Source organism: Rissa tridactyla, chromosome 4 (assembly GCF_028500815.1).
Source record: "Rissa tridactyla isolate bRisTri1 chromosome 4, bRisTri1.patW.cur.20221130, whole genome shotgun sequence".
NCBI classification, from domain to species: Eukaryota; Metazoa; Chordata; class Aves; order Charadriiformes; family Laridae; genus Rissa; species Rissa tridactyla.
In genome coordinates this window covers 346,924-366,151 of record NC_071469.1, presented here as the reverse complement: position 1 = coordinate 366,151, position 19,228 = coordinate 346,924, and the positions used below count along the sequence as shown (strand labels likewise).

The 19,228-nt window shown below is 51.3% G+C and overlaps 1 protein-coding gene across 1 annotated transcript; it reads left to right on the top strand.

The window, feature by feature from the left end:
• Positions 1–127: 127 nt before the first annotated feature.
• Positions 128–17,631, top strand: LOC128909598 (inner centromere protein A-like). Its single transcript, XM_054201496.1, has 19 exons — positions 128–449; positions 783–896; positions 3,596–4,293; positions 5,431–5,482; positions 6,168–6,201; positions 7,363–7,501; positions 8,078–8,168; positions 9,266–9,401; positions 9,503–9,637; positions 10,204–10,215; positions 10,818–10,927; positions 11,301–11,412; positions 12,664–12,774; positions 13,119–13,249; positions 13,467–13,545; positions 14,492–14,599; positions 14,812–14,922; positions 16,668–16,824; positions 17,369–17,631. The coding sequence occupies exons 1-19, from the start codon at positions 313–315 to the stop codon at positions 17,572–17,574; spliced, it is 2,673 nt and encodes an 890-aa protein (XP_054057471.1). The 5' UTR covers positions 128–312; the 3' UTR covers positions 17,575–17,631.
• Positions 17,632–19,228: the final 1,597 nt, after the last annotated feature.

Genomic DNA, 19,228 nt, shown 5'->3' with positions numbered 1-19,228 from the left:
AGAGGGAGGCCGTGCTTGTAAGGGCGAGGGGAGGCCTTGGTCTCAGTGGCGGCTGGGTCTGGTGGCGGTGGAGCGGAGCAGGTCCAGGCCCTGGGGGCTGGCTCTGTGTCAGGGGGAGGCGGGCAGAAGGGCCTGGGGGTCTCTCGGGGCCTAAGCTCTGGGCTTGTGCCTGCCGAGGGTGTAGTGCAGAGCCCTTGGGCCTCGTATCCCACCCTGAGGCTGGGAGGGGGCCTGGTGTCTCCCCTCCCACCCGTGGGCTATCCCCAGGTGCCTGCGAGCCTTTGACTCCGTCCCTGTGTTTCAGGCAGGGCCATGGCGGAGACTGATGGTCCTACGCAGCTGCTGGAAATGTGCCAGCAGAGGCTCTCCCGGTTCCTCCACAATGCTGAGCACAAGCACTTGGCCTGGCTGCGGGAGGTGGAGGAGCAGGGCATGCGGCTGCTGGATAGGTAGGGGCCACCCTCAAGGGGCACCTCTCCATCCCTCAGGGAGCTCCCAGCCCTTGTGAGCGTAAGGCCATGTGTGCTCCCAGCTGCTGATGGGCAGCCCTGGTGCGAGGCTGGGTGGGCGTTGGGTTTAACAGCTGAGCAACTGTGACTTAACAGCTGCATGTTCAGCAGCTTGGTTTGGGCCTTGGTTCTAGGTGGCTGGTACATCTTGCTCCACATGTTTCTTGCCCAACACTCATCTTTCTCAATGAGTGACGCTTGTTTTGTGGATAGCCTTGTTTTAGGCAGTGGGGGGAGCAATCTCTTGTCTTCTGCGTTTGTCTCCCTCGACAGCAACTTTGGGGCTGAACCTGAATTAATACCTAAAACACCATCGCAGAGGAGGCACCCCAAGAAAAGGCGGTCCTCCTGCCTGAAAGATGAAAATAAGGAGCCAAACAGGAGGAGGTAGGTGAGTCGGTTTGTTCTGGCTCTGCTGCACGATGTTTAAGAGTGAAACAAAGCAGTAACTGCTTCCACATACACAAGAACATAAAATAGCCGCTTTATTCTCTGAGTTAGAAAATACATTTAAAAGGGCACGTCAACATCAATCAGCATTTTGATTCTCTTGAAAGCTTGTGATAGAGTTGGCTGGTTTCCTTCACTTCCAGTTTTGCTTTTTCTTTTTTTGTGGTTAGAAACAAAGAATAATAAATATTTTATTTTCTTGTCTGTTTGGATTTGTTTTTTGTCTGATTTGATTTTGTCTCAGCACAATTTTTGACCTGAGGTTGCTACTGGTGTTCACTTGCTGAACCTTTGTGCTGGTGCCTGAGAGGACCTGACAATGGAACTTGCTACCAGTGACGTGCAGAAGCAGCATGTCCACGGTAGTTCTCTGAACTGTCAGGCAGAAAGGCTCAAAGGGGTGAGCGGTGAAATTGAAGTGGAAATTCCAAGTGATTTGCTTAGAACCAAGTGTACTTGAGGCTTTTAAAACCAGTCCTAAGTAGACAACAGTTGGCTGCAAACAGATGCTAAGGCAGGATGGTGCAGGGCGTGATTTAATTGCATGTGTAGTCAGGGATGGTAGTGATGCTAATTAACTTCCTTGCTGCCACTGCTTTATGGTAGCTGGCTCTGTATCTGCTCTCGTCTCGTGGTCAGCATCAGGGGGGCTGACCTTCAGAGAAGCGTCTGCTGTGAGCCGAGGGTCAGCACACTGACGGGTGCTGTAGCATGACCCAAACCTCATCACTGGGTACGCAGTAGTAAACTGTTTATGCGTTAAGGCACTTAAATTTTGATAACTGTGGTGAAAAACCCACAGAGTTTGGACAGGAAGAGTTAGAACTAAAAGACTGTCAGAAAGCAGACATGGAGGATGAAGAGAACAGCAAGAATAGTAAGGAAGCGTGGGAAGTTTGTGCGTGTGTTGGTGAAGGAGGGCAGGAGAAGAAAATGTTGCAAATCTAAACAGGGAGAGCTCTTAAGACATTCTGTTAGTTTTCAGGTAGCAGCTCGATTGCTCCCCTGAAGAAGACAAGCCTTGTGTGTATTTTTCCTTATTTAAACTTTGTTTTGAGAAAGATCTGCTGATGCGACAAAACGCCTGGGCGGGCAGGGGGTCACTCATCAACAGGAAGTTCATGCTGCGGTTCAGCACGTTGTGCTCCATCCTGCAGGGTCAGGCCATTGTTGTTTTCCTCGCTCTGTTTTTCTCAGTATGTATTTAAAAACCCATTTCTTAGTGTATTGTTAGTTACACATTTCCCAATTAGTAGTCGTTTTTTGCTAATTCCAGCAAAACGTCCCTCTTCTTGCTAGAGGTCAGAATGAGCAATTAAGAGAATGAGGCTGGAAGGAGGGTGGAGGGTGTCAGCTTGAATCCTGGCAGTAGGACGAGTCACTGCTTGCTGGTGGTCGTGCACCAGGGACTGTAAAACCTCGTTACATGGCAGTGGGTTTTCTTAGCTGCCTTTTCTACCTGTTGCACACTTCCACATTAGCTCTCCATTTCGCCTTTGTCTCCACTCGCCACCCTTTACCTGGCTGCCTCTGGGTCACTTTGGCACGGGAAGCTGCCTTCCTCTGGACAACCAAAGTTGTCCTTTGGTTTTGGATTTGTCCACCCGATCTCCCTGACTTGCTGATCAAGTGCGTGGCTCCATCCTCTCATGGCAAGTTATCTGATGGAGCAAAGAGGATTTCACTGCTGAAGTTCCCCAAGCCTCTGTGTAGTTGGTCAGGTTTAACTGAGGCAATAGAGCTGGAGACAGCTACTGTACCTGATAATTTTTTGCTTAAATAAGAGTAACTTAAAGAATTCATGAGTCCTAACTGTACAGGTACTTTTTTGTTGCCTTCCTTGGGATTATGCTGTCGGGTACCACATGTATGGTGGCATTGTTGTGTTTGCCAGCCTGTTCTCAAACTCTGCGTTTAAAGCCATGGATGTTTTCTCAGCACTTGGGTCCCTGCCTCCCCAGTGCTTGGGGTGTGTTTTATGGAGAGCAGCAGAGCCTTCTGTTTCTAGCTGCAATCTTGTAGATCTCTACAGGGGAGACTTCCACGTAGAGCTGATCACGAGAGGCTGTGACATCCTTGATCCAAAATCCCTCCCTGTGTGGATGCCTGTACTTTGCTCAAGGCAAACAGAGTGGAGTTGGTTGCACCAGTATGACTTCACTGTCCCCTGGTGTCAGCCCCACCTGGGGCTGCAGGTTACTGTCTGCAAAGAGCAATGAGTGTCCTGGTACCTCAGCTGCTGCAGTTTGTGTCCACAACATACAACCTTTACTGGTGAGTCAGCCCAGCACGCCAGGCTGGCAGCTGGGGTGGCTGCAGGGAGGGTATGTGCCCTGCATCCCTGCCTATGCCATAGAGTGGTAACATCCAGCAAAGAAACGTCTAGCAGGCAGCAGAGAGCAGTAAGCAGCAATTTCTAAATTGTTGCAGCTAAATCTGCCAGAGCACATCTGTGACCTCTCAAGGTTCAGCTCCTGCATTTCACCTGTGACAGAAGATGGGTTGCTAGGGGAAATGGTGGAGGGAAGAAGCCTGCAGGTTCACTTCAAAACTTGTTGTCTGCTTTTTTTTCTCTAAAAATCATTTGGGAGCAGGAGACTCCTTTATCGCTTCATTTAAAATTGTTTTTATTTAAGGTTGTCCAGAAGGAGAAGCAGCATCAAACCAGTGTCTTCCAAGCCAAGTTCCCAAAAGCGCCTCAGCAAAGAACAACCCCACAATCCTGGCTGTCAGGGGGAAGGGGTGTCTGTGCCCAACTGTGCGGTGAGGTCTCAGGCCAGTGTTAAAACCGATCTGCCAGCACTGACCAGGAAATGGCCGGCAGAAGGTCCCGTGGCAAAGCCGGATTGTCAGGACTGCCCACAGGGTGCCGATAGCAGGGATGCAGCTGTTACAGCTGTCACAGGGGAGCAGTTGCCCGAGGGGGATGCAGCCACTGAGCTGCACAGTGTGTCTTCTGTCACTGCAATGCCTGGTGGCCACACCGCAAGAGAAGGGGAAGAGGCCCCCGAAAGAACAGCAAGTACCTCCACTCCTAAAGCTGCTAGAAATGGAGATCCTGCCATGCTCCAAGGAGATCAGTCTCCTCAGGGCCTCAAAAAGGTGCTTTTCCAGGACTCAGACAGCAAAATGACTACAGTGAAATCCAAAACACGCCGTTGCTCTGGACGTCAAAGCTTTGTGGGTGGCCCCAACAAGAGCCATAGGACCTCCTTGGCAGAAAAATGTTCCCTGGCCAGCAAAAGAGAGAGCATGATCCGGAGGTCTATCAGCAGGGCCATTTCAAAGAAAGCAGCATCGCGAGAATCCTCCTCTGCCTCCAGCAGAGTGAGCTGTAAGTTTCTTTCAGTTGTCAAGTGCATTCATTTGGCTAAATCAGCTTCTCTGCTTTGGTGTGGGGAGTAAGCAGCTCTGGAGCTGCTCATCCATGTTATCTCTGGCTCCTCTTAGTCTCCTTGTCAGTAGGCCTTGTGGCTTCCACCTGTTTGGGGTGCAATCTTGGGGTCCTTATCTGCTGTCAGACCAAGTCTCAGGCTGTTTTCCTGCAGCAGGTGAAGGAAGTGTCTGCTGGGGCATCAGCACAGGGGTCGGAGGTTGGGTTACATGGGTTGTGGATGGGCAAAAAAAACAAGAGTGAAAGGGAAAATGCAGTCTGGCTGGTTCTATACACATGTGGTTTGGCTGATCGGAAGAGACTCTTGCATTCCCTGGGGAGGGGCTTTAATTTGTGTGTCTTCTGCCAGCTGTCCAAAAAATCTATAGGAACCAAATGTCTCCACCCCTGAAATGTGGCTGAAATTGGCAGAGGAACTTCAGTGCTTTCTGGGTGAAGGTGGAAGAGTGGATGGACTGAGAACCAAATAGCACAGTCATCAGAGGAAACAAGATTCAGAAATCTAGGCTATTCCTGGTAGCACTATACTCTCCATATCCTCTGCTCCCACTGCTCCTGGGAAGGTTTTGCTATTTGGACTTTCTAAAGTCATTGCTTCTGAAGTCAGATTGGCTTCTAATAAAGTGCTGAGGCCTTTGGTGTTTAGTTTTGTCAGCCTTGAGTCACACTGTATCTAGGCATTTGTTATAACACTTTCAGCTAAGTGGTGTTATGAGGGGAATGAAATCAGCCTAAATCCACCAAATCTCTGCTTAAAAACATGTAGGGGGGCAGGAGCTGAAGTCAATTGACTGGGAGATGCTGTTTCTGACACAGGCGAGAGCATGTTTGTGCAGCTGGAGCAGTCTGCAGGCAGAGGAGCTGCTGCTTCACATCTCTGCCTTCCCAGCCTACACCAGCTTGTCAGTGACACTTGAGGGCGGTGGTAGTGCTGGTGTGGAAAGCCGAGATGAGCAATCCGCATGTTCCCTGGGAGGAAAGCCTGCGCAGGGACCTGAGCTCTACCACGCACACACTGCTGCTGTTGGGAAGCCTCAGAATGAAATCCCCAAGCCAGCTTATGTTTTTCTCCTCCAGGTCAAAGCTCCTTGGAGGTTTTTGTGGAAGAAGATGTGACCAGCAGCATGAGGTGAGGTTACCATGTAACACAGGCAGGAAGAAACCACAGCAAACCCAGCAAGGAAGCTATATGGGTTGCTTTTTTATTACAGATATAGGGCTGGCTTTATAACAGACTATTTAGGTGATGTTGTTACCTGGGGCTGGTTGATATTCAAAGTTTGTGCTGTTCAAGCACAGCCTTCCTCTTCAGAAGTCTGTTCAGAGCATGGTGAGGTTGATCACCCCAGTAGGGTGAGGTCCAGCCTATGCCAGAAGGCTGGAGAGGCTGCCAGCAGTCGCTCTGCCTGGTGTTGGGCGCCATCGTATGAATTATGTCCTGGGATTCCTGGCTGTAAGCAGCCTCTGAGTGCCTGGTGGTGCTGGAGGTCAGTCAGCTGTGGTCGGACCCAAAAGGTGGGCACGTAAGACTCAGCCTAAAGCTTGTGGAGCTTCCTTTTTACCTGCTGCGTGGAAGTCCTGCAGAAGGGGATGAGGCTCAGCAGTGTATTGATCAGTAATGCAATGGAACAGCCCTTCAAAGAATTTACAGCTCCCCCTCTGTGCGGCCTCGCTGAAACAGGCTTGTGCTCTGGATGTACTCAGATTCATCTGCACTTTCCTTGGGGTCCCATGTGCTGGCTCCATCATACTTTCATCACCTGTAACTCGCCCTTCAGAGAGTTGAAATAATTAAAATAGCTCTTCTTTTACAGACCTGGACTGGAACTGAATCCCCTAAGCGAAAAGGTAAGTTTTAAGGAACAACCTACAAATTATCTATCTGGACATCTTGCCTGAGTTGATCCCTTTTGCTGAGCATTGCCACTGGCAGGAGGGAGCGTGGCCAAGGATCACTCTGTCACCTCCCTTCAAGCTCAGCGAAGGCGCTGCTGGCTTGGACGGTGCTGCCCTTCTAATGCTTAGGCAGCCAGTTAAGCCCCTTGGCTCTCTGGCTCCTGATGGGCAGAGACATTTTGTGCCTTGATAAGGTCTCTTCAAGATGGAGTTCTTGGAGGTGCTTGGCCAGGTTCCCGGGAGTCAGCAAGCTCTTGCCTGTCAGCTGGGCATGGGAATTGAGTGTGTATTCTTAGCCTGCCTCTGGTGCATGGCTGGTTTGAGCTACAGAAATCAGGAGAGCAGTTCAAGTTAATGTGCTTTTCTTGGCCACTGAGGCCACTGCACCAAGCCTGCAGTGCTAGCAGGACAAAGAAACCCATCCCCTCCTTTCATCTGGTAGAAACATCTTGTGTGGTTGTGCTGTGAGCCAGCTGAGGTGAAAACTAGCCCAGCAGAGAGAGGAGTGGACGCTGCTTGAGAACAGCTCCCTGGTGTGGTTGGGAAGCATCAGTGGGAATGGGCTGGTGGCTCTGCTCTGGGTCATGGTGGTGGCAGCTCAGCAGGTAGGGGAGAGCGAGCCTGTGTGCAAGCAGCCTCGTAGCACGCTAGGGTGCTGTGCTGCAGCGACTTCTCTGCTTGTCCTCCTGTGAATATGCCGTAATGGTGCTTAAAGTGCCTAATGATCTTGTAACCTGAAACACTTTACAGGGACTTGCCTTTCAGGACTGGAATATCTGTAGCTTGAAAACTGGTGTCTCCAAGCTGTGTAGAAGCTGCCTGTCGTTCTCAAGGCGCTTTGGCTTTGGAGTCCAGGTTCAGTAAGGCTTCTGTGTTGGCTGAGAAGTGCTGGGCAACTGTCCTTCCTGCAGAGGCTGGTGTTTCATGAGCAGACCCCTGTTACTGAAATGAGCCGGTCAGTGTCCATGCAGCACATCTCTGGTTGAGAGGAGCAGACCCTGGCCTAGCAGTTGGACTGCAGTTGGAAGTGACTGGCTTTTTCAGGGCAGCAGGTCCACAGTAACCTTGTTCTTTGGAGCAACTGTGCAAAGAGAATGTTTCCTTTTCCTGCAGACTCCTGAAGACGTCCCCATTTCAAGCAGAAGCGTACAAGCTGCCAGCCCTCCTGCACAGCACTTATCTCCTCCTGACCAGCAGGGTTGTGGAAAGTCTGGGACTTGTGTTGAAACAAAACCACCTCTGACCAGTCAAGGTAACTTTTCGAGTAAACTTTTGGTCTCCTGAAGAGGTGAGGCATGCAATTAGATAAGCAAGGACATCTCATAAATGTGTCCAAGCCTTGAGAGAAATGCTGTCCTGCCCGACTTCAAGCTGCATAATGAGTAAGTGGGAATACTTTGAAAGGAGATTGCTCTTAGACCCAGAGCCTTCCCGGTAGTGTGATGTTCTGTTAAAGCACCTTGATGTGCCATTCTTCTGGGTTTTGTTATGTGCGGATTTACGGGTCCTGTTTATTTACTGTGCCTCAAAGCAAGGAGAGGGAGAGATTTGGGCTTTTTGTGGAACTGTAGGATCTGGTAAGCAGCTGTAGCTGGAGGTTTTCTGGTGAGACAGGTTGTGCCTGTGCAGGAGGGTCTGTACCGGGTGCATACTCCAGCATGCTCCACAGCGTACACAAACAACGCTGATATTCCAGGTAGCCATCCAGGCCCCTGGTTTCTCAGTTTGGTTATGTGCTGCAGGGCTCTGAGCACACGAGAGCTGGAGACAAGAGTCGGAGCCCTGCAGGATGCCTGGTGCATGGTGCTAACTACAGGTTTCTTCACAGGAAACTGTGTAAATCCAAACAGTGAACCCCAGAACAAGAACCAGGAACAACCCCACTGTGCTGAATCCCAGGAGAATCCCTCACACATCTGGTATGAGACATCTGCAAGCAAGAGGAATGAGCCAGTGGTCTGGAAGGACTTGGGCCTGGTCTTTTAAGTAGTTTATTTAAAAATCTCTGGGTGTTTGTTTCCCCCCCCTTCCAATGTAGTTTTGAAATATTCTTTGGCCAAGTCTTGTGTTCTGGGAGTTTTGTGACTCCTTGAGCCTTGTTTGGGTCTGGGACCCAGGTCTGGGAAGCAGACACATGAGTTCATGCACACATCAGCAAAGGTGACTAAGATAGCACAGTTAACTCACGGCTCAGATGTGACTCCGAGTGGCTCATAAAGGGGTGGTTCAGGAGTGGTTTCAGAAGGCAACGTGAGTAGGTGACTGACTGATTTATTTTTGTCTCATGCAAGTGTCTGGAATACCTGACTCGTTTCCTCACTGCTGGTATTACTGGTGTTTCACATGAGATTTCAGCTGCTTTTAGCTTTGCCCTCAGTTCCTGCCCTGGCTTTGCTGGGGTGAATTTTCTGTGGGTAGTGGATGGGAAGGGGAGTAACAGTGACCTCTCTTCTCACATGGATGCTGAGCCCTGTGTGATGGGTCAGAATCTGCAGCATTCCTTGGGGACACTGCTGGATTGGTCTCTGGTTGTGCAGTGAAGCTGTCCCCCATGTTTTTCCCTAGAATTAGGGTATGCAAGTGAGGTAATTTCTGACACGGGTAAATCTGAGCATCTGAAGTATTTGTAAAGCCCATGAAACCCCACCAGTGAGGCGAGCTGGGCTGGCTAGTTGCAGACACACAGGGGTTGTGTCTGTCTTGTGCTGTTAATACCAGATAGAACCAAGACTTCTTGCTCACTGGGGCTCAGAGTGAGGAGTGGGAGTGAGAGTTAGCGTGATGTGGCACATTACTGCTCGGGAACTTGGGCATTCCCCTACCAAGTCATGTGCCTTTCCTGTCCTCATTCACCACTGGATGGTGTGGCTGCCACAGGGTGACTGAGCTCACAGGAGGCCCATGTCCTCTGGTGGCAGCGAGCGGGCAGAGGGAAGTGTGTAACAGCAAGTAAATGCTTCTGGCAAGATTGGGGAGCATCATGGTCACCCGATGTGCCTCTTGCTAATGCCATCAGGACAAGAAGCTACAAACAAGCAATGGGTGTCATATGGAATAGGCAGCAGCCAGGGGGTCAGACCCTTTGCCCTTTGGACGATAAGCACAAGAGTTCAGCAAACCAGACTCCAGCTTCTTCCTCTCCAGCTAGCAAGGTGAGTGGCTGCCATGGCCCTCTGCCTCCCTTTCCCTGGTAGGCACTGACTTCCATCAGTACATCCACCAGTACTTCCATCAATACATCTTCTCCTCTTAGGTTGTTAGACCACTGAAAAACTTCCTGCAGGCTGTGCAGCGAAACCAGCTGCTCACGAGCCCAGGGCCCACAGGACGTGGGGGTGTCATAAAGAACTTCATCAAATGCAATACTCCCACCCGACCTGATCTTAAGGTGCGTCAGAGTCCCGCCTTCCCTCGCAGGGCTGGAGGAGGGGATGGAGTCTGGGGGGAGTGGCAGGAGGGACTGTTTGCTTGGAAAAGCATAAACATATTCCTAGTTCTGTCGTCTGCTGTGGATCAGTGCAGGTCCTCATAGCAAACTGGCCTCGCAATTCTACTTTAGCCTCCCCAGGGAAGGGAAGCTGGTTGATGTTACCTTGCGTAGTCTGTCCATGCACACTGTTACTGGCCAGGGGTCTTTAGCACCAATCCTCAAACCTTCCTGGTGTGCAGAGAAGCCTCAGCTGCTCTGTCTTTAGTCAGCAGAAACATTTTATATTCTGTGACTGCTGAACCCTAGGAAACTAGGAAGCTTTTCCCTTTGCAGTGGGAATCTGACCTTGTGTCTTGCATAATTGGCTGCTGCAGTGCTGAAAGGCAGAGTGGGGTCAGGCAGTGGGTCCTCTACCTCACCGTGGTAAGGAGCTGCAGCTAACAATGGTGTGTGTGTGCTGTGAAAGGGGGGTTCTAGTGTTACTTCCAAACACTTAATAATTTTTCTTTGTCTCTTCCCTACAGGGAGATTTTGTTGTAAGTAATGACACCCTTAATCGTGGGGTCTGGAAGATTATAACGGCTGTGCCTCCTTCCTCACGGGCACTGACAGCTCTTTCCCCTGACACTGTCATCCACGCAGCTCTCTGGCCAAATAAGTAAACTGGCCACACCAGTGGTGAGGTGGCAGGATCTCTTTGCAGGTGTGTTCTGCTGGGGCTGGGAAATGCTAGGAAACTGTTTGGCCTCTAGGCAAGACTACTTGCTTTGTGCCCTTTCTCCCCCGTTCTCCCAGCTCCTGGTGTAGGTAACACCATCCCAGGCAAGGAGCATTTGCTACAGGTGGTCACCTACAGTGGGAGCGTGTTGTTCCTTGCCTAAACACATTCCCTGCAGCTGAAGGATTGAGGTGTTTCCCTCCTATACCTGTGACTCTTCTGCTCGTATTAGTTGAATAAGCGCTGTTGACAAACCTGCGTCTACTATTCACTTCCCATCTCGGTGTGTGGGTGAATATGACTCTGACAATGACTTCTTTGTTCAGCAGGCTGCCTAGCCTCTAGCTGCCTGTGCACAAGCAGCCTGAGGGTAGAAACAGGCCTTGGCAATTGGTGCAGTCTGAACTCATCTCCCTCCAGGAGAAGGAGCGGCAGAGACTGGAAAGCCTCAGGAAGAAGCAGGAGGCTGAGGAACAGAGGAGAAAGAAAGTGGAGGAGGAAAAGAGACGGCGTCAGGCAGAAATGAAGCTGTGAGTTGGATCTCTTACCTCCTGCTCCTTCCCTGGTTCAGCACAGAACTGCCTTGGAGGCCTTCCCTGCCACAGGACAGCACTGCTGTGCCGTGCCCTGTGCCTCCCATTTGGAAGGAGTGTTTTGCAAGGGATGCTGCCTGGGCACCCTGAGCACTGCCCTTCATGGCTCCCTGCAGCAAGGACTGCGTTGGTGCAAAGCACCTGATAATGTCTCAACTTAACCCAGAAGTGAGCTGAGGCTAAGCTCAGCCAAAGAGAGTCAAGCAACATAACTGTTTTCCCCAATTACCGTGGCAAGTCCCTGTTCCCCCGTCATGCTCTGTGCTGGAGCAGACAAAACTAACCAGCCCCTCCTGCACACACTGCCCAGGAAGAGGGAAGAGCGTCTGAGGAAGGCAGTGCAGGCTCGGGAGCGAGTGGAACAAATGGAAGAAGAGAAGAAAAAGCGGATGGAGCAGAAGATTTTACAGAATGATGATAAGGTAAGAAGGCTGTCCAAGCTTCGGACCACTCAGTACAGTGACATTTTCTCCCTGACTGTGACACCAAAAGGGTGCAGACAGGCCACTGGCATGATCCATGCAAGCACAGGGTTGCTGCTGATGGTGACTAATCAGGTGGTGGGTAAGTCTACATCAGAGACACTGAAATTCTGTCTAACAAGAGCAGGCTTTTGTTCTCCACACCTCTGCAGTGGTTCTTAACATTCCTGTTCTGACATGCAGTGCCTATGGTGCTCTGCGTTCAAGGAATGTGGCAGCACCCCTTGACTGTCCTGTGAGCAGGCGCTGCAGATGAGGCAGCTTTGCTCAGCTTACAGTGCCCTCAGTGAGCTGTTCGTGCAAAACGTTACAGACAGCAAAGCCACGGTGCTTGCAGGGGCTTGTAAAGACACGGTGGGACAGAATAGCTACCAGGCATGCTCGTGACTACTGTACTTGGCTGTGTGTGTATTTGTATCATGTTTGTGTTTTAAAGCCTTGTCTGGCCCTCTTGTGAGGACAGGTAGAAGATGAAGAGCATGCTAGGATGGGCCATTGATGGCTGCGTGCAGACAATGGTGCTGCTTTTGTACAACCGTGCAGGTTCTGTGGGATTGAGGGAGGCTTTGCCTGGCTGACCTGCAGCCTCTGGGAGAAGGAGGGTTGCTCATTTTGGGGGGATGACCTTTGGAAAGGCTCAGCCTGAGGAAATAAACAAATCGCGCTCCTTTCAGCCTTTCCCAAAACCTGAGTGGCCAAAAGGACACCCAGCCTGGGCTAGTCTGCTGCTGTGGACACGCTGGTGCTTCTACTGGGACAGAGGGCTCAGGTGAAGGACCCGTGTCGCTGGGGCTCAGTCAGCTTTCACAGCCCCACTTCATACTGCAGTGCAGTTAGTCGACAGCAGCACTGCAGGCAAAGCGGAACCCGGATGCTAGATCCCCGTGTTCTGCAGAGAATCGCAAGACGGAGGCATGTATTTTGGGCTTGTATAATGGTCTCTGTGCGCCTCTCTCCTGTCACTCCAAGCGATGGGTGTCTCTGCATATGGCCTGTGGTAAGTGGTGGACTTGCTGCTGCATGAGGCTGGCACTAAATTCAGTGCACGTGTGCCGCTTGTCGGGTGTGGGGCTCTCAGTCGCACTAGGACCTGGAATATCACAGACTTCCAAAGCATTCCCCGTCCTCCATTTGGACAAGGCTGTGAGGTGGCCTTGGGGGCGGTGGAGCAGATGCCTGTGGCTTTCTCAGGTGCGCCTCTCACAAGTGCGGGAAGAGAAAGTGGCAGAGGAGCGGAGCAAGAAAAAACTGTCCAAGAAGCATGGGGAAGCTGATGCACGGAAGCAGAAAGGACTGAGGGTGGTAAGAGCAACTCTGGGTCCCTCCTGCATGTGGAAAAGGAAAGGGGTAGCGGGGAACCAGTGCACTGTGCTGGCTGGTGGGACGGGGAAAGATTACTGCCTCTGCTGCTGCAGGGATTTTGGGGTCCCCGGTGCAAGATTTCTGTTCAGACAATTGATGTTGGGTTTGAACACAAGGGTACCTGTGGGGACAGGAGGGAGGGACTGCCCAACTGGTGGGCAGGCCATGGAAGGTAAGAACGAGATATAACAAGCACAGGTTGTCTCAAAGCGTTTGCTTCGTATCCTCCCATCTTCTCCCACTTGAGCTGGAGGGTTACAAGGGTTTTCTTGTTTCTTCTTCAGGAGGAAGATGAATTTGAGCAGCAAGAACCACTGCAGAAAAGGAGAGGGGATGAAGTGAATGAAAAAGGAAAGAAAGTCTTGGAACTGAAAAATCTTGTGGAGCGGCAGCAGGTGGAACAAGTGAAGGAGAGGTATTAGCTTGTTTCTGTCCTGGAGGGGGGGACTTGGCAACAGGCATGGTGAAGCTGTAAACATAGATAGTATTGCTGAAACTGGGAGACTGGTGTGAGTGTCAGGCTGTCCCAAGGGCTTGGGATGCTGAAGCAAAAGGCTGTAAGAATGCTTGGTGGGGGGAGGGAGGTGGACATGCTTTCCTCTATTACTAAATCCTAGGGTTTTTTTCCCCAGGGATCACAAACAGCAAGGAAAAGAGAAGGCTCCCCAACCACAGCTGGAGTCAGCAGTGTTTGCTGAGAAAAACGTAAAGGTGGGGAGTTGAAGCAGTCTTGGAACAACTTCTCTGTTACAAACTAGCGTGGCATAGGATACACAGACTTATTTTAACATCAGAATTGTTTCCAAGTGCTGTGTTTCTGTTTAAGGTTTTAATGTTTGCTATTATGATATTTAGAGAAACAAATGCAATAAAAAAACCAATGACGAGCCAAACGTCATTGTAAGGAGCCGGGGCTTGTGTAAGAATAAGCCAGCTCTGTTGCTGAAGCTGGGGTTGACTGTTTTCTTGTTAACAGGTGAGCCTTCTCAGCCCCATCACAAGGTGGGTGACAGCCATACAATGGCACTTTGAAGAACACCTCCAAATGGCATTCACTGATACTTAAATGAATATGGAAATTAGTAAGAGATTTATTTTTTTCCTGCTACATTCACTCGCTGTATTTGGAGGATGTGATCCTCATAACAAACTTCAGGTATCATATGGCTTCATGTAACATCATTTGCATTTATACAAAGAATGTTATGGCTTAAAGTCAAGGCTGTTTGTCTCAAAATATCACGGTAACATTTTCTTTCCACTCTCTTTCTACTCTTAACATCCCTCTTTTCTTCTGCCTTCTTCCTTACTAAAAAATCAAACCCCCCAAATGCTGCTCCTCTTAAGGATAAATTCCTCCTCCTGTGTTTGCTCTTGCTGCTCTTGCTCATTAGGTCTGTGACACTCAAGCTCCTATTTGTGCTATATAATCTCAGTGAAGGTCTGAAATCTGCGTATGTTGCCGGCAACTGGGCTGGAGTGAGCCCCAGCAAAGATCTGCCAGACAAGAGAGAAGCTGAATATAATTCAAAGTGGCTGCAGCTCTTGCCCTCCTGTTTGCTCTTCCCTACAGAGTAGTACGGGAGAAGAAACTCCTGGGTAAAGTGGGTTGGGTTGAAAAGGAGTTTAAGCAGTGAAATGTTTTTCTCTTTATTAGGAGGAAGAGAACCCAAAGGAGCTGCACCAGCTGCCTGGGCAGGAGAAGAGAGCCAAGCCACCAGAATCCATTGCTGCGGCTTCTAATCCCTGGCTCAAAGCAGTAAAGGTGAGACCTTGTTGATCTGGATCTGAGCAAAGGCAGGAGTAGCTTTATCTTTGACTCTTGCGTTTGTTGTTTTTCTGCAGAAGAAGACACAGAGGGACTGAGGATTGTTTTGCAAGGGCCCCAGAAAAACATGGCTCGGTTCCAGAGATAGTCTGGTTGTTTTGCTTGGGTGAACACGAATGAAGAATGACTTAATTCTCGTGTTGTAACAGGAGGAAGATGGTCTGCAGAAGCCCCGGCAGCCGCTGAGAGAGGAGAAAAAAGTCAAGCAACCAGAAGCATTGACTGCTGCCTCTGGTCCACGGCTGAGCAAAACCATAAAGGTGAGCCCTGCTTCCAGCAGAGCCCTCAAATAAAATGAGTCTGTGGTGTCTAATTGGCTCCTGTGGTTTGGAGCCAGGCTGCAGATTTATTATCCATCAGTAATGGAGCAGGAAATTAAATCCTCGAGTGTAGGCTGTTGGGGTTTAATGGGCGTCTGTGCAGAGGATGGGGATGTCTGTCTTCTTGGGTGCTTGGCCGAGAGCTCAGCACAGTGCGAACCTGATGGAAAAAAAAACCCACCGTTTTTTCTTGGAAGAGATGCTGGAAGCGGCCACAGGATGGCAGCACGCCACGAGGCCTCGGCTGAGGCTGCAGCAGCCCGGTCCCGCCCGCCGGGAGCTTGGCTGGGGGGTCTCCAAAAGCCTGCTGGAATTGGAGCTGCTCGGGCCTGGTAGCCGGAGGGGTGGGGAGAAGCTGCTCGGACAGACCTGAGTGCCGCCTCTGCCGGCACACTCCCCTCTCTTGGGGCTGACTGGCTCCTCTTCTTCCTGCTGGACTTCTCCGTGCTGCCAGAGCTCTCAGGAACGAGAACCAGATCTGCCATGAGACGTGTGAAAGGGTTCAAGTGGGAGAGCCCTGTGTGCAAAAGCCAAGTGCTTAGACATACATGGTGTGTTCTGAGGCTTTTCTACAAAAAAAACAGGAGGGGAAAAGGGTTAAAAGTAGTTATAAAGTCACTGAGCACAGTGACAGCTGTGTTTGTACAGATGTGTGTATGCTTCTGCATTCCCTTGATGCAAAGAGCCCTGCAGAATTAGGGTTCCTTCCTGGTTTATTCTCCGGTCAGCACCTCTAGGTGCTCCTGTATGACATCCGACTGTCAGGTCTTCTCGTCCTCCCTGTTCCTCACCACGAAGCCAGGAGGTGGCTCTGAGCTCTGGCTTGCGCTGTTCTGACCCGCAGCTTCAGTGCGAAATGGAGCCCTTTTCACAGGGGGCTGTGGAAAAAAAAAACCCAGGCTTTTTCCTGGCTGGGTTCTGGCAGGCTTTTCCTGGAAGCCGCAGCGTAGGCGAGCGGCTGTTTCAGCTCTGCAGTTTGCCATCTTGCCCCAGCACACAGTCCCGAGCCACAGCTGGGCGATCAGAGGGACCATGGTTTCAAACCAAAGTTCAGTTAAAAAAAAAGCCGAAAGGATTTGAGCACTTCTGGGTTTTACTGAAAATCTCAACTCAAGTTACCTGTGAAGTAGGAATATTGTAGATGTTGCAGTTAATGTGTAGAGCAAAGGCTTCCCGTACACAGGGAGGTGACCTTTTTGGCTCTTCTGGTTTTTTGAACTGGGGGTGAGAGTGTGAATGATGCGTCTGCGGTAGGAAGGCAGATGTCAGCTCTTGTTTCTGGCTGCCTTCCTTTGTGAGGGAAGTCCCTTGCTCAGTGTGTGACACTGGGAATTCACCTCCAAACTTGTGGCTCAGATACTGCTGAGATGCCACAACAGCATCTTGCTGTGGGATCGGAGCTGGGACCCCGGCAGGATCTGCTTGTCTGCTGGGGTTGGGATCGGAGCTGGGACCCCGGCAGGATCTGCTCGTCTGCTGGGGTTGGGATCGGAGCTGGGACCCCGGCAGGATCTGCTCGTCTGCTGGGGTTGGGATCGGAGCTGGGACCCCGGCAGGATCTGCTCGTCTGCTGGGGTTGGAGCTTTGTGGTGCCAGCAAAGGGTCAGCCTGCCCTGGCGAGGCAAGCGCTGCTGCCGGACTGTGAGGCCTCTCCCTGCGCTAATCGGCGCTGCCTCTGCTTTCAGAAATCTGTCTCCGCATCCCACCTACTGCCTCCAAAGGGCACAAAGGAATCCAGCTCCCCAAAGGTAAACGAAAACAACTACGGGATGGATCTGAACAGCGATGACTCCACAGATGATGAGAATGACCCTCGGAAGCCTATCCCTGCCTGGGCTGATGGTAGGTGCCAAGTTTGGTTCAGCTTCCTTTAATTCCTTGCCTGGGAAGCTGGGGCTTTCCAGATCCACTCAGTGCAATCTCAGCTTCGCCGGAGTGCAGTCTAGGAGCGTGAGAGACTTCGGTGGTGCTGGCCCTGCGTGGGGAGGGGGGCTGGGGCTGCTCTCCTGCGAGTGCCGTTGTGTGGAAGTTAAACAGCAGTCTCCCCTGCACGTCTTTGGATCTGGGGGCATGAAACGAATGGTGGGGGCTCATGGCACGGAGGCAGCCTGTCCTCCTGAGGGAAGCAAGGTGTGGTGGGTTTGGGTACGTCTAGAGAGCCAAGGAACTTAAAGCAAGCACTGCCGGCAGCCTGGCGATGGGCGTGGGGCTCAAAGCTTTGCAATGAGTTGGAAAAATTAATCACTCTCCCTGTGGCGGTCACAGCTTTTCAGGTGGGGAGGGAGAGTGACTGTCCTGCCGGCCCTAAGGGAAAGGGCACCCTAAGCAGAGCACCGAAAACTCGTTGATAATGAGTCCGCTTCTCTGCTGTGCTTTGTTCCCGTAGGGTCTCAGCTTAATCAAGCCATTTTACACCAATACTATCACCCAGTGAACGTTGACCAAATCTTTGGGCTCATTCCGATCCCTAAACTGGAGGATATTTTTGGCAAGAGCAAGCCTCGATACTTCAAGCGCACGAGCTCAGCAGTTTGGCATTCGCCGCCAGGCACCACATCTACCTGTGGCCCATCTTGCAACTTCAAAAGCTGAGAAATTGTCATAAAACACATTTCTTTGCAATATGGTGGATCGGTTTGTGTTTTCTTAGCATGCAGTGTATTTACAATTTTAATATTTTTTTTTTACAAAAATTAAAATATTTAATAAAATCCTGTTGCAATAAACACTCCGACAGTGTGTGTCACTCTCCTTTCCCCTGCCGTGGTAGGATGATGCTTCTCGAGGGTTGAGTCGAGACTTGTGGCAGTGGTTTCTGCGAGTGAAAATGCGGGTGTTCAAAGGCGTGATATTGCACCGTTACGTATTCCCTCAGACTGCTGGCAGGATCTTACCCAAGGAAGCAACGAAACTGCTCTAGGAAAGAGCAAATTTTTTTAATCGACTTGAGGGGTAACGTTTTCAAAACCCATCCGCTACTAACTGCACGTAATTTTCCTTCAAGAATTCTTGTGACCGGTTGTTATTCTGAGACAGAATCTTTTCCCTGCAGTTAGAAAAATCCCCTCGGACAGTTTAAGCGATGTCTGGTCACTGTTCTTTTCTGCTGGAGAAATGGAGCCCGGGCTCAGTTCTCAGTTCTGTTTTTCTAGGAGACTTTAGCGTTCAGTCTTGCTTGGGCGGGGGGCAGATATTTGGAAGCTGTGGCTTGGAAAGGGGAACGGGTAAGTGATTTCCTTAGGACTGCTCGCATCACCTGGCGAGTGCTCCCCGGCCTCGTGTGCCCTGGGCATCTCCTGGTGCCTGTGGCAGCTGCTTGGAGACAGTTACTGCAGGCTGTGGCAGCCATGGGGGTCCCAGGGCCCTGCAGAGCTGTGTGGGGCTGGCTGGCCCGCGGCTGTGTCCCTTACAGCCCTGGAGTGCTAGCCCCTGCAGCTAGCGGCATTCCAAGAGCCATTTGGCTAACCAAGCCCTGCTGGCTAGCAATGAGGAAGATACTTAGATGAAAAGGGAAAGTCCCCGAGTCGGATCCAAGTCCCACACTTGCCATAATAACGTTTTCTTCCTCTTTCTTCAGTTCCTGCCTCAGGCACTGCGGTCTGCCACAAACGTGACTGTGGCGGAGGGGCTCTGTCCCGCCTTAGGGGCTGTGATGTGTGGCTCTGGGTTCCCTTCTGCAGGTACGGGGCTACTTGCTTTGTGCGGGGACAGAGCTGTGAGCCTGCCTGGAGGAGGAGGGGCCCTGTCCCCAGCCCTGGGCTGGTGCCATAAGGTCTCCTTCCCCCTCGCCCGCGGCTGCAGGCTGCCCAGAGCGGCTACAGAAATGTGGCCACGGACCCGGTCAGCGCTGCCTGGGCCTGCTGGCCTCCCTTCAGAGGAGGTTTCAAGCTGGCCAGAGTGGGTTTGTGGAACTTTGTGATGGGCTTGGAGGGTTTTGAGCAGTTTAGAAGAGTTTGCAAGTGTCTCGGTGGAAAAGCCTTGCAGGCAGTTAAAGCTTGTGATGGGTGCTTGGAGCTCCGCAGAGCCGGTTGGGATGAGCTTTGGGGAGGCACGGCACAGCTCGGGGTGCATGAGCGCAGCTCCAGGGCAGCCAAGGGCTGTTTAAAGCTCTCACCAGGAGCTCCCTCCTGGCTGCCCCATTGCCTCCCGATTCCTGGGTCCCCACAGCTTTTCCATGCGTCTTGGGCCCCCTCATCGTCCCACTGGATGTCTGTGGGGCTCGCGGTGGCTCTTGCCTCCCCCTCAC

Bases quoted from the DNA above. Each gene is read 5' to 3' on its own strand.
- LOC128909598 (XM_054201496.1), top strand. From the start codon at position 313: ATGGCGGAGACTGATGGTCCTACGCAGCTGCTGGAAATGTGCCAGCAG. The intron at 6,202-7,362 runs GTAAGTTTTAAG...CTTTTCCTGCAG, and splicing joins TGAATCCCCTAAGCGAAAAG to ACTCCTGAAGACGTCCCCAT. The intron at 13,546-14,491 runs GTGGGGAGTTGA...TCTCTTTATTAG, and splicing joins TTGCTGAGAAAAACGTAAAG to GAGGAAGAGAACCCAAAGGA.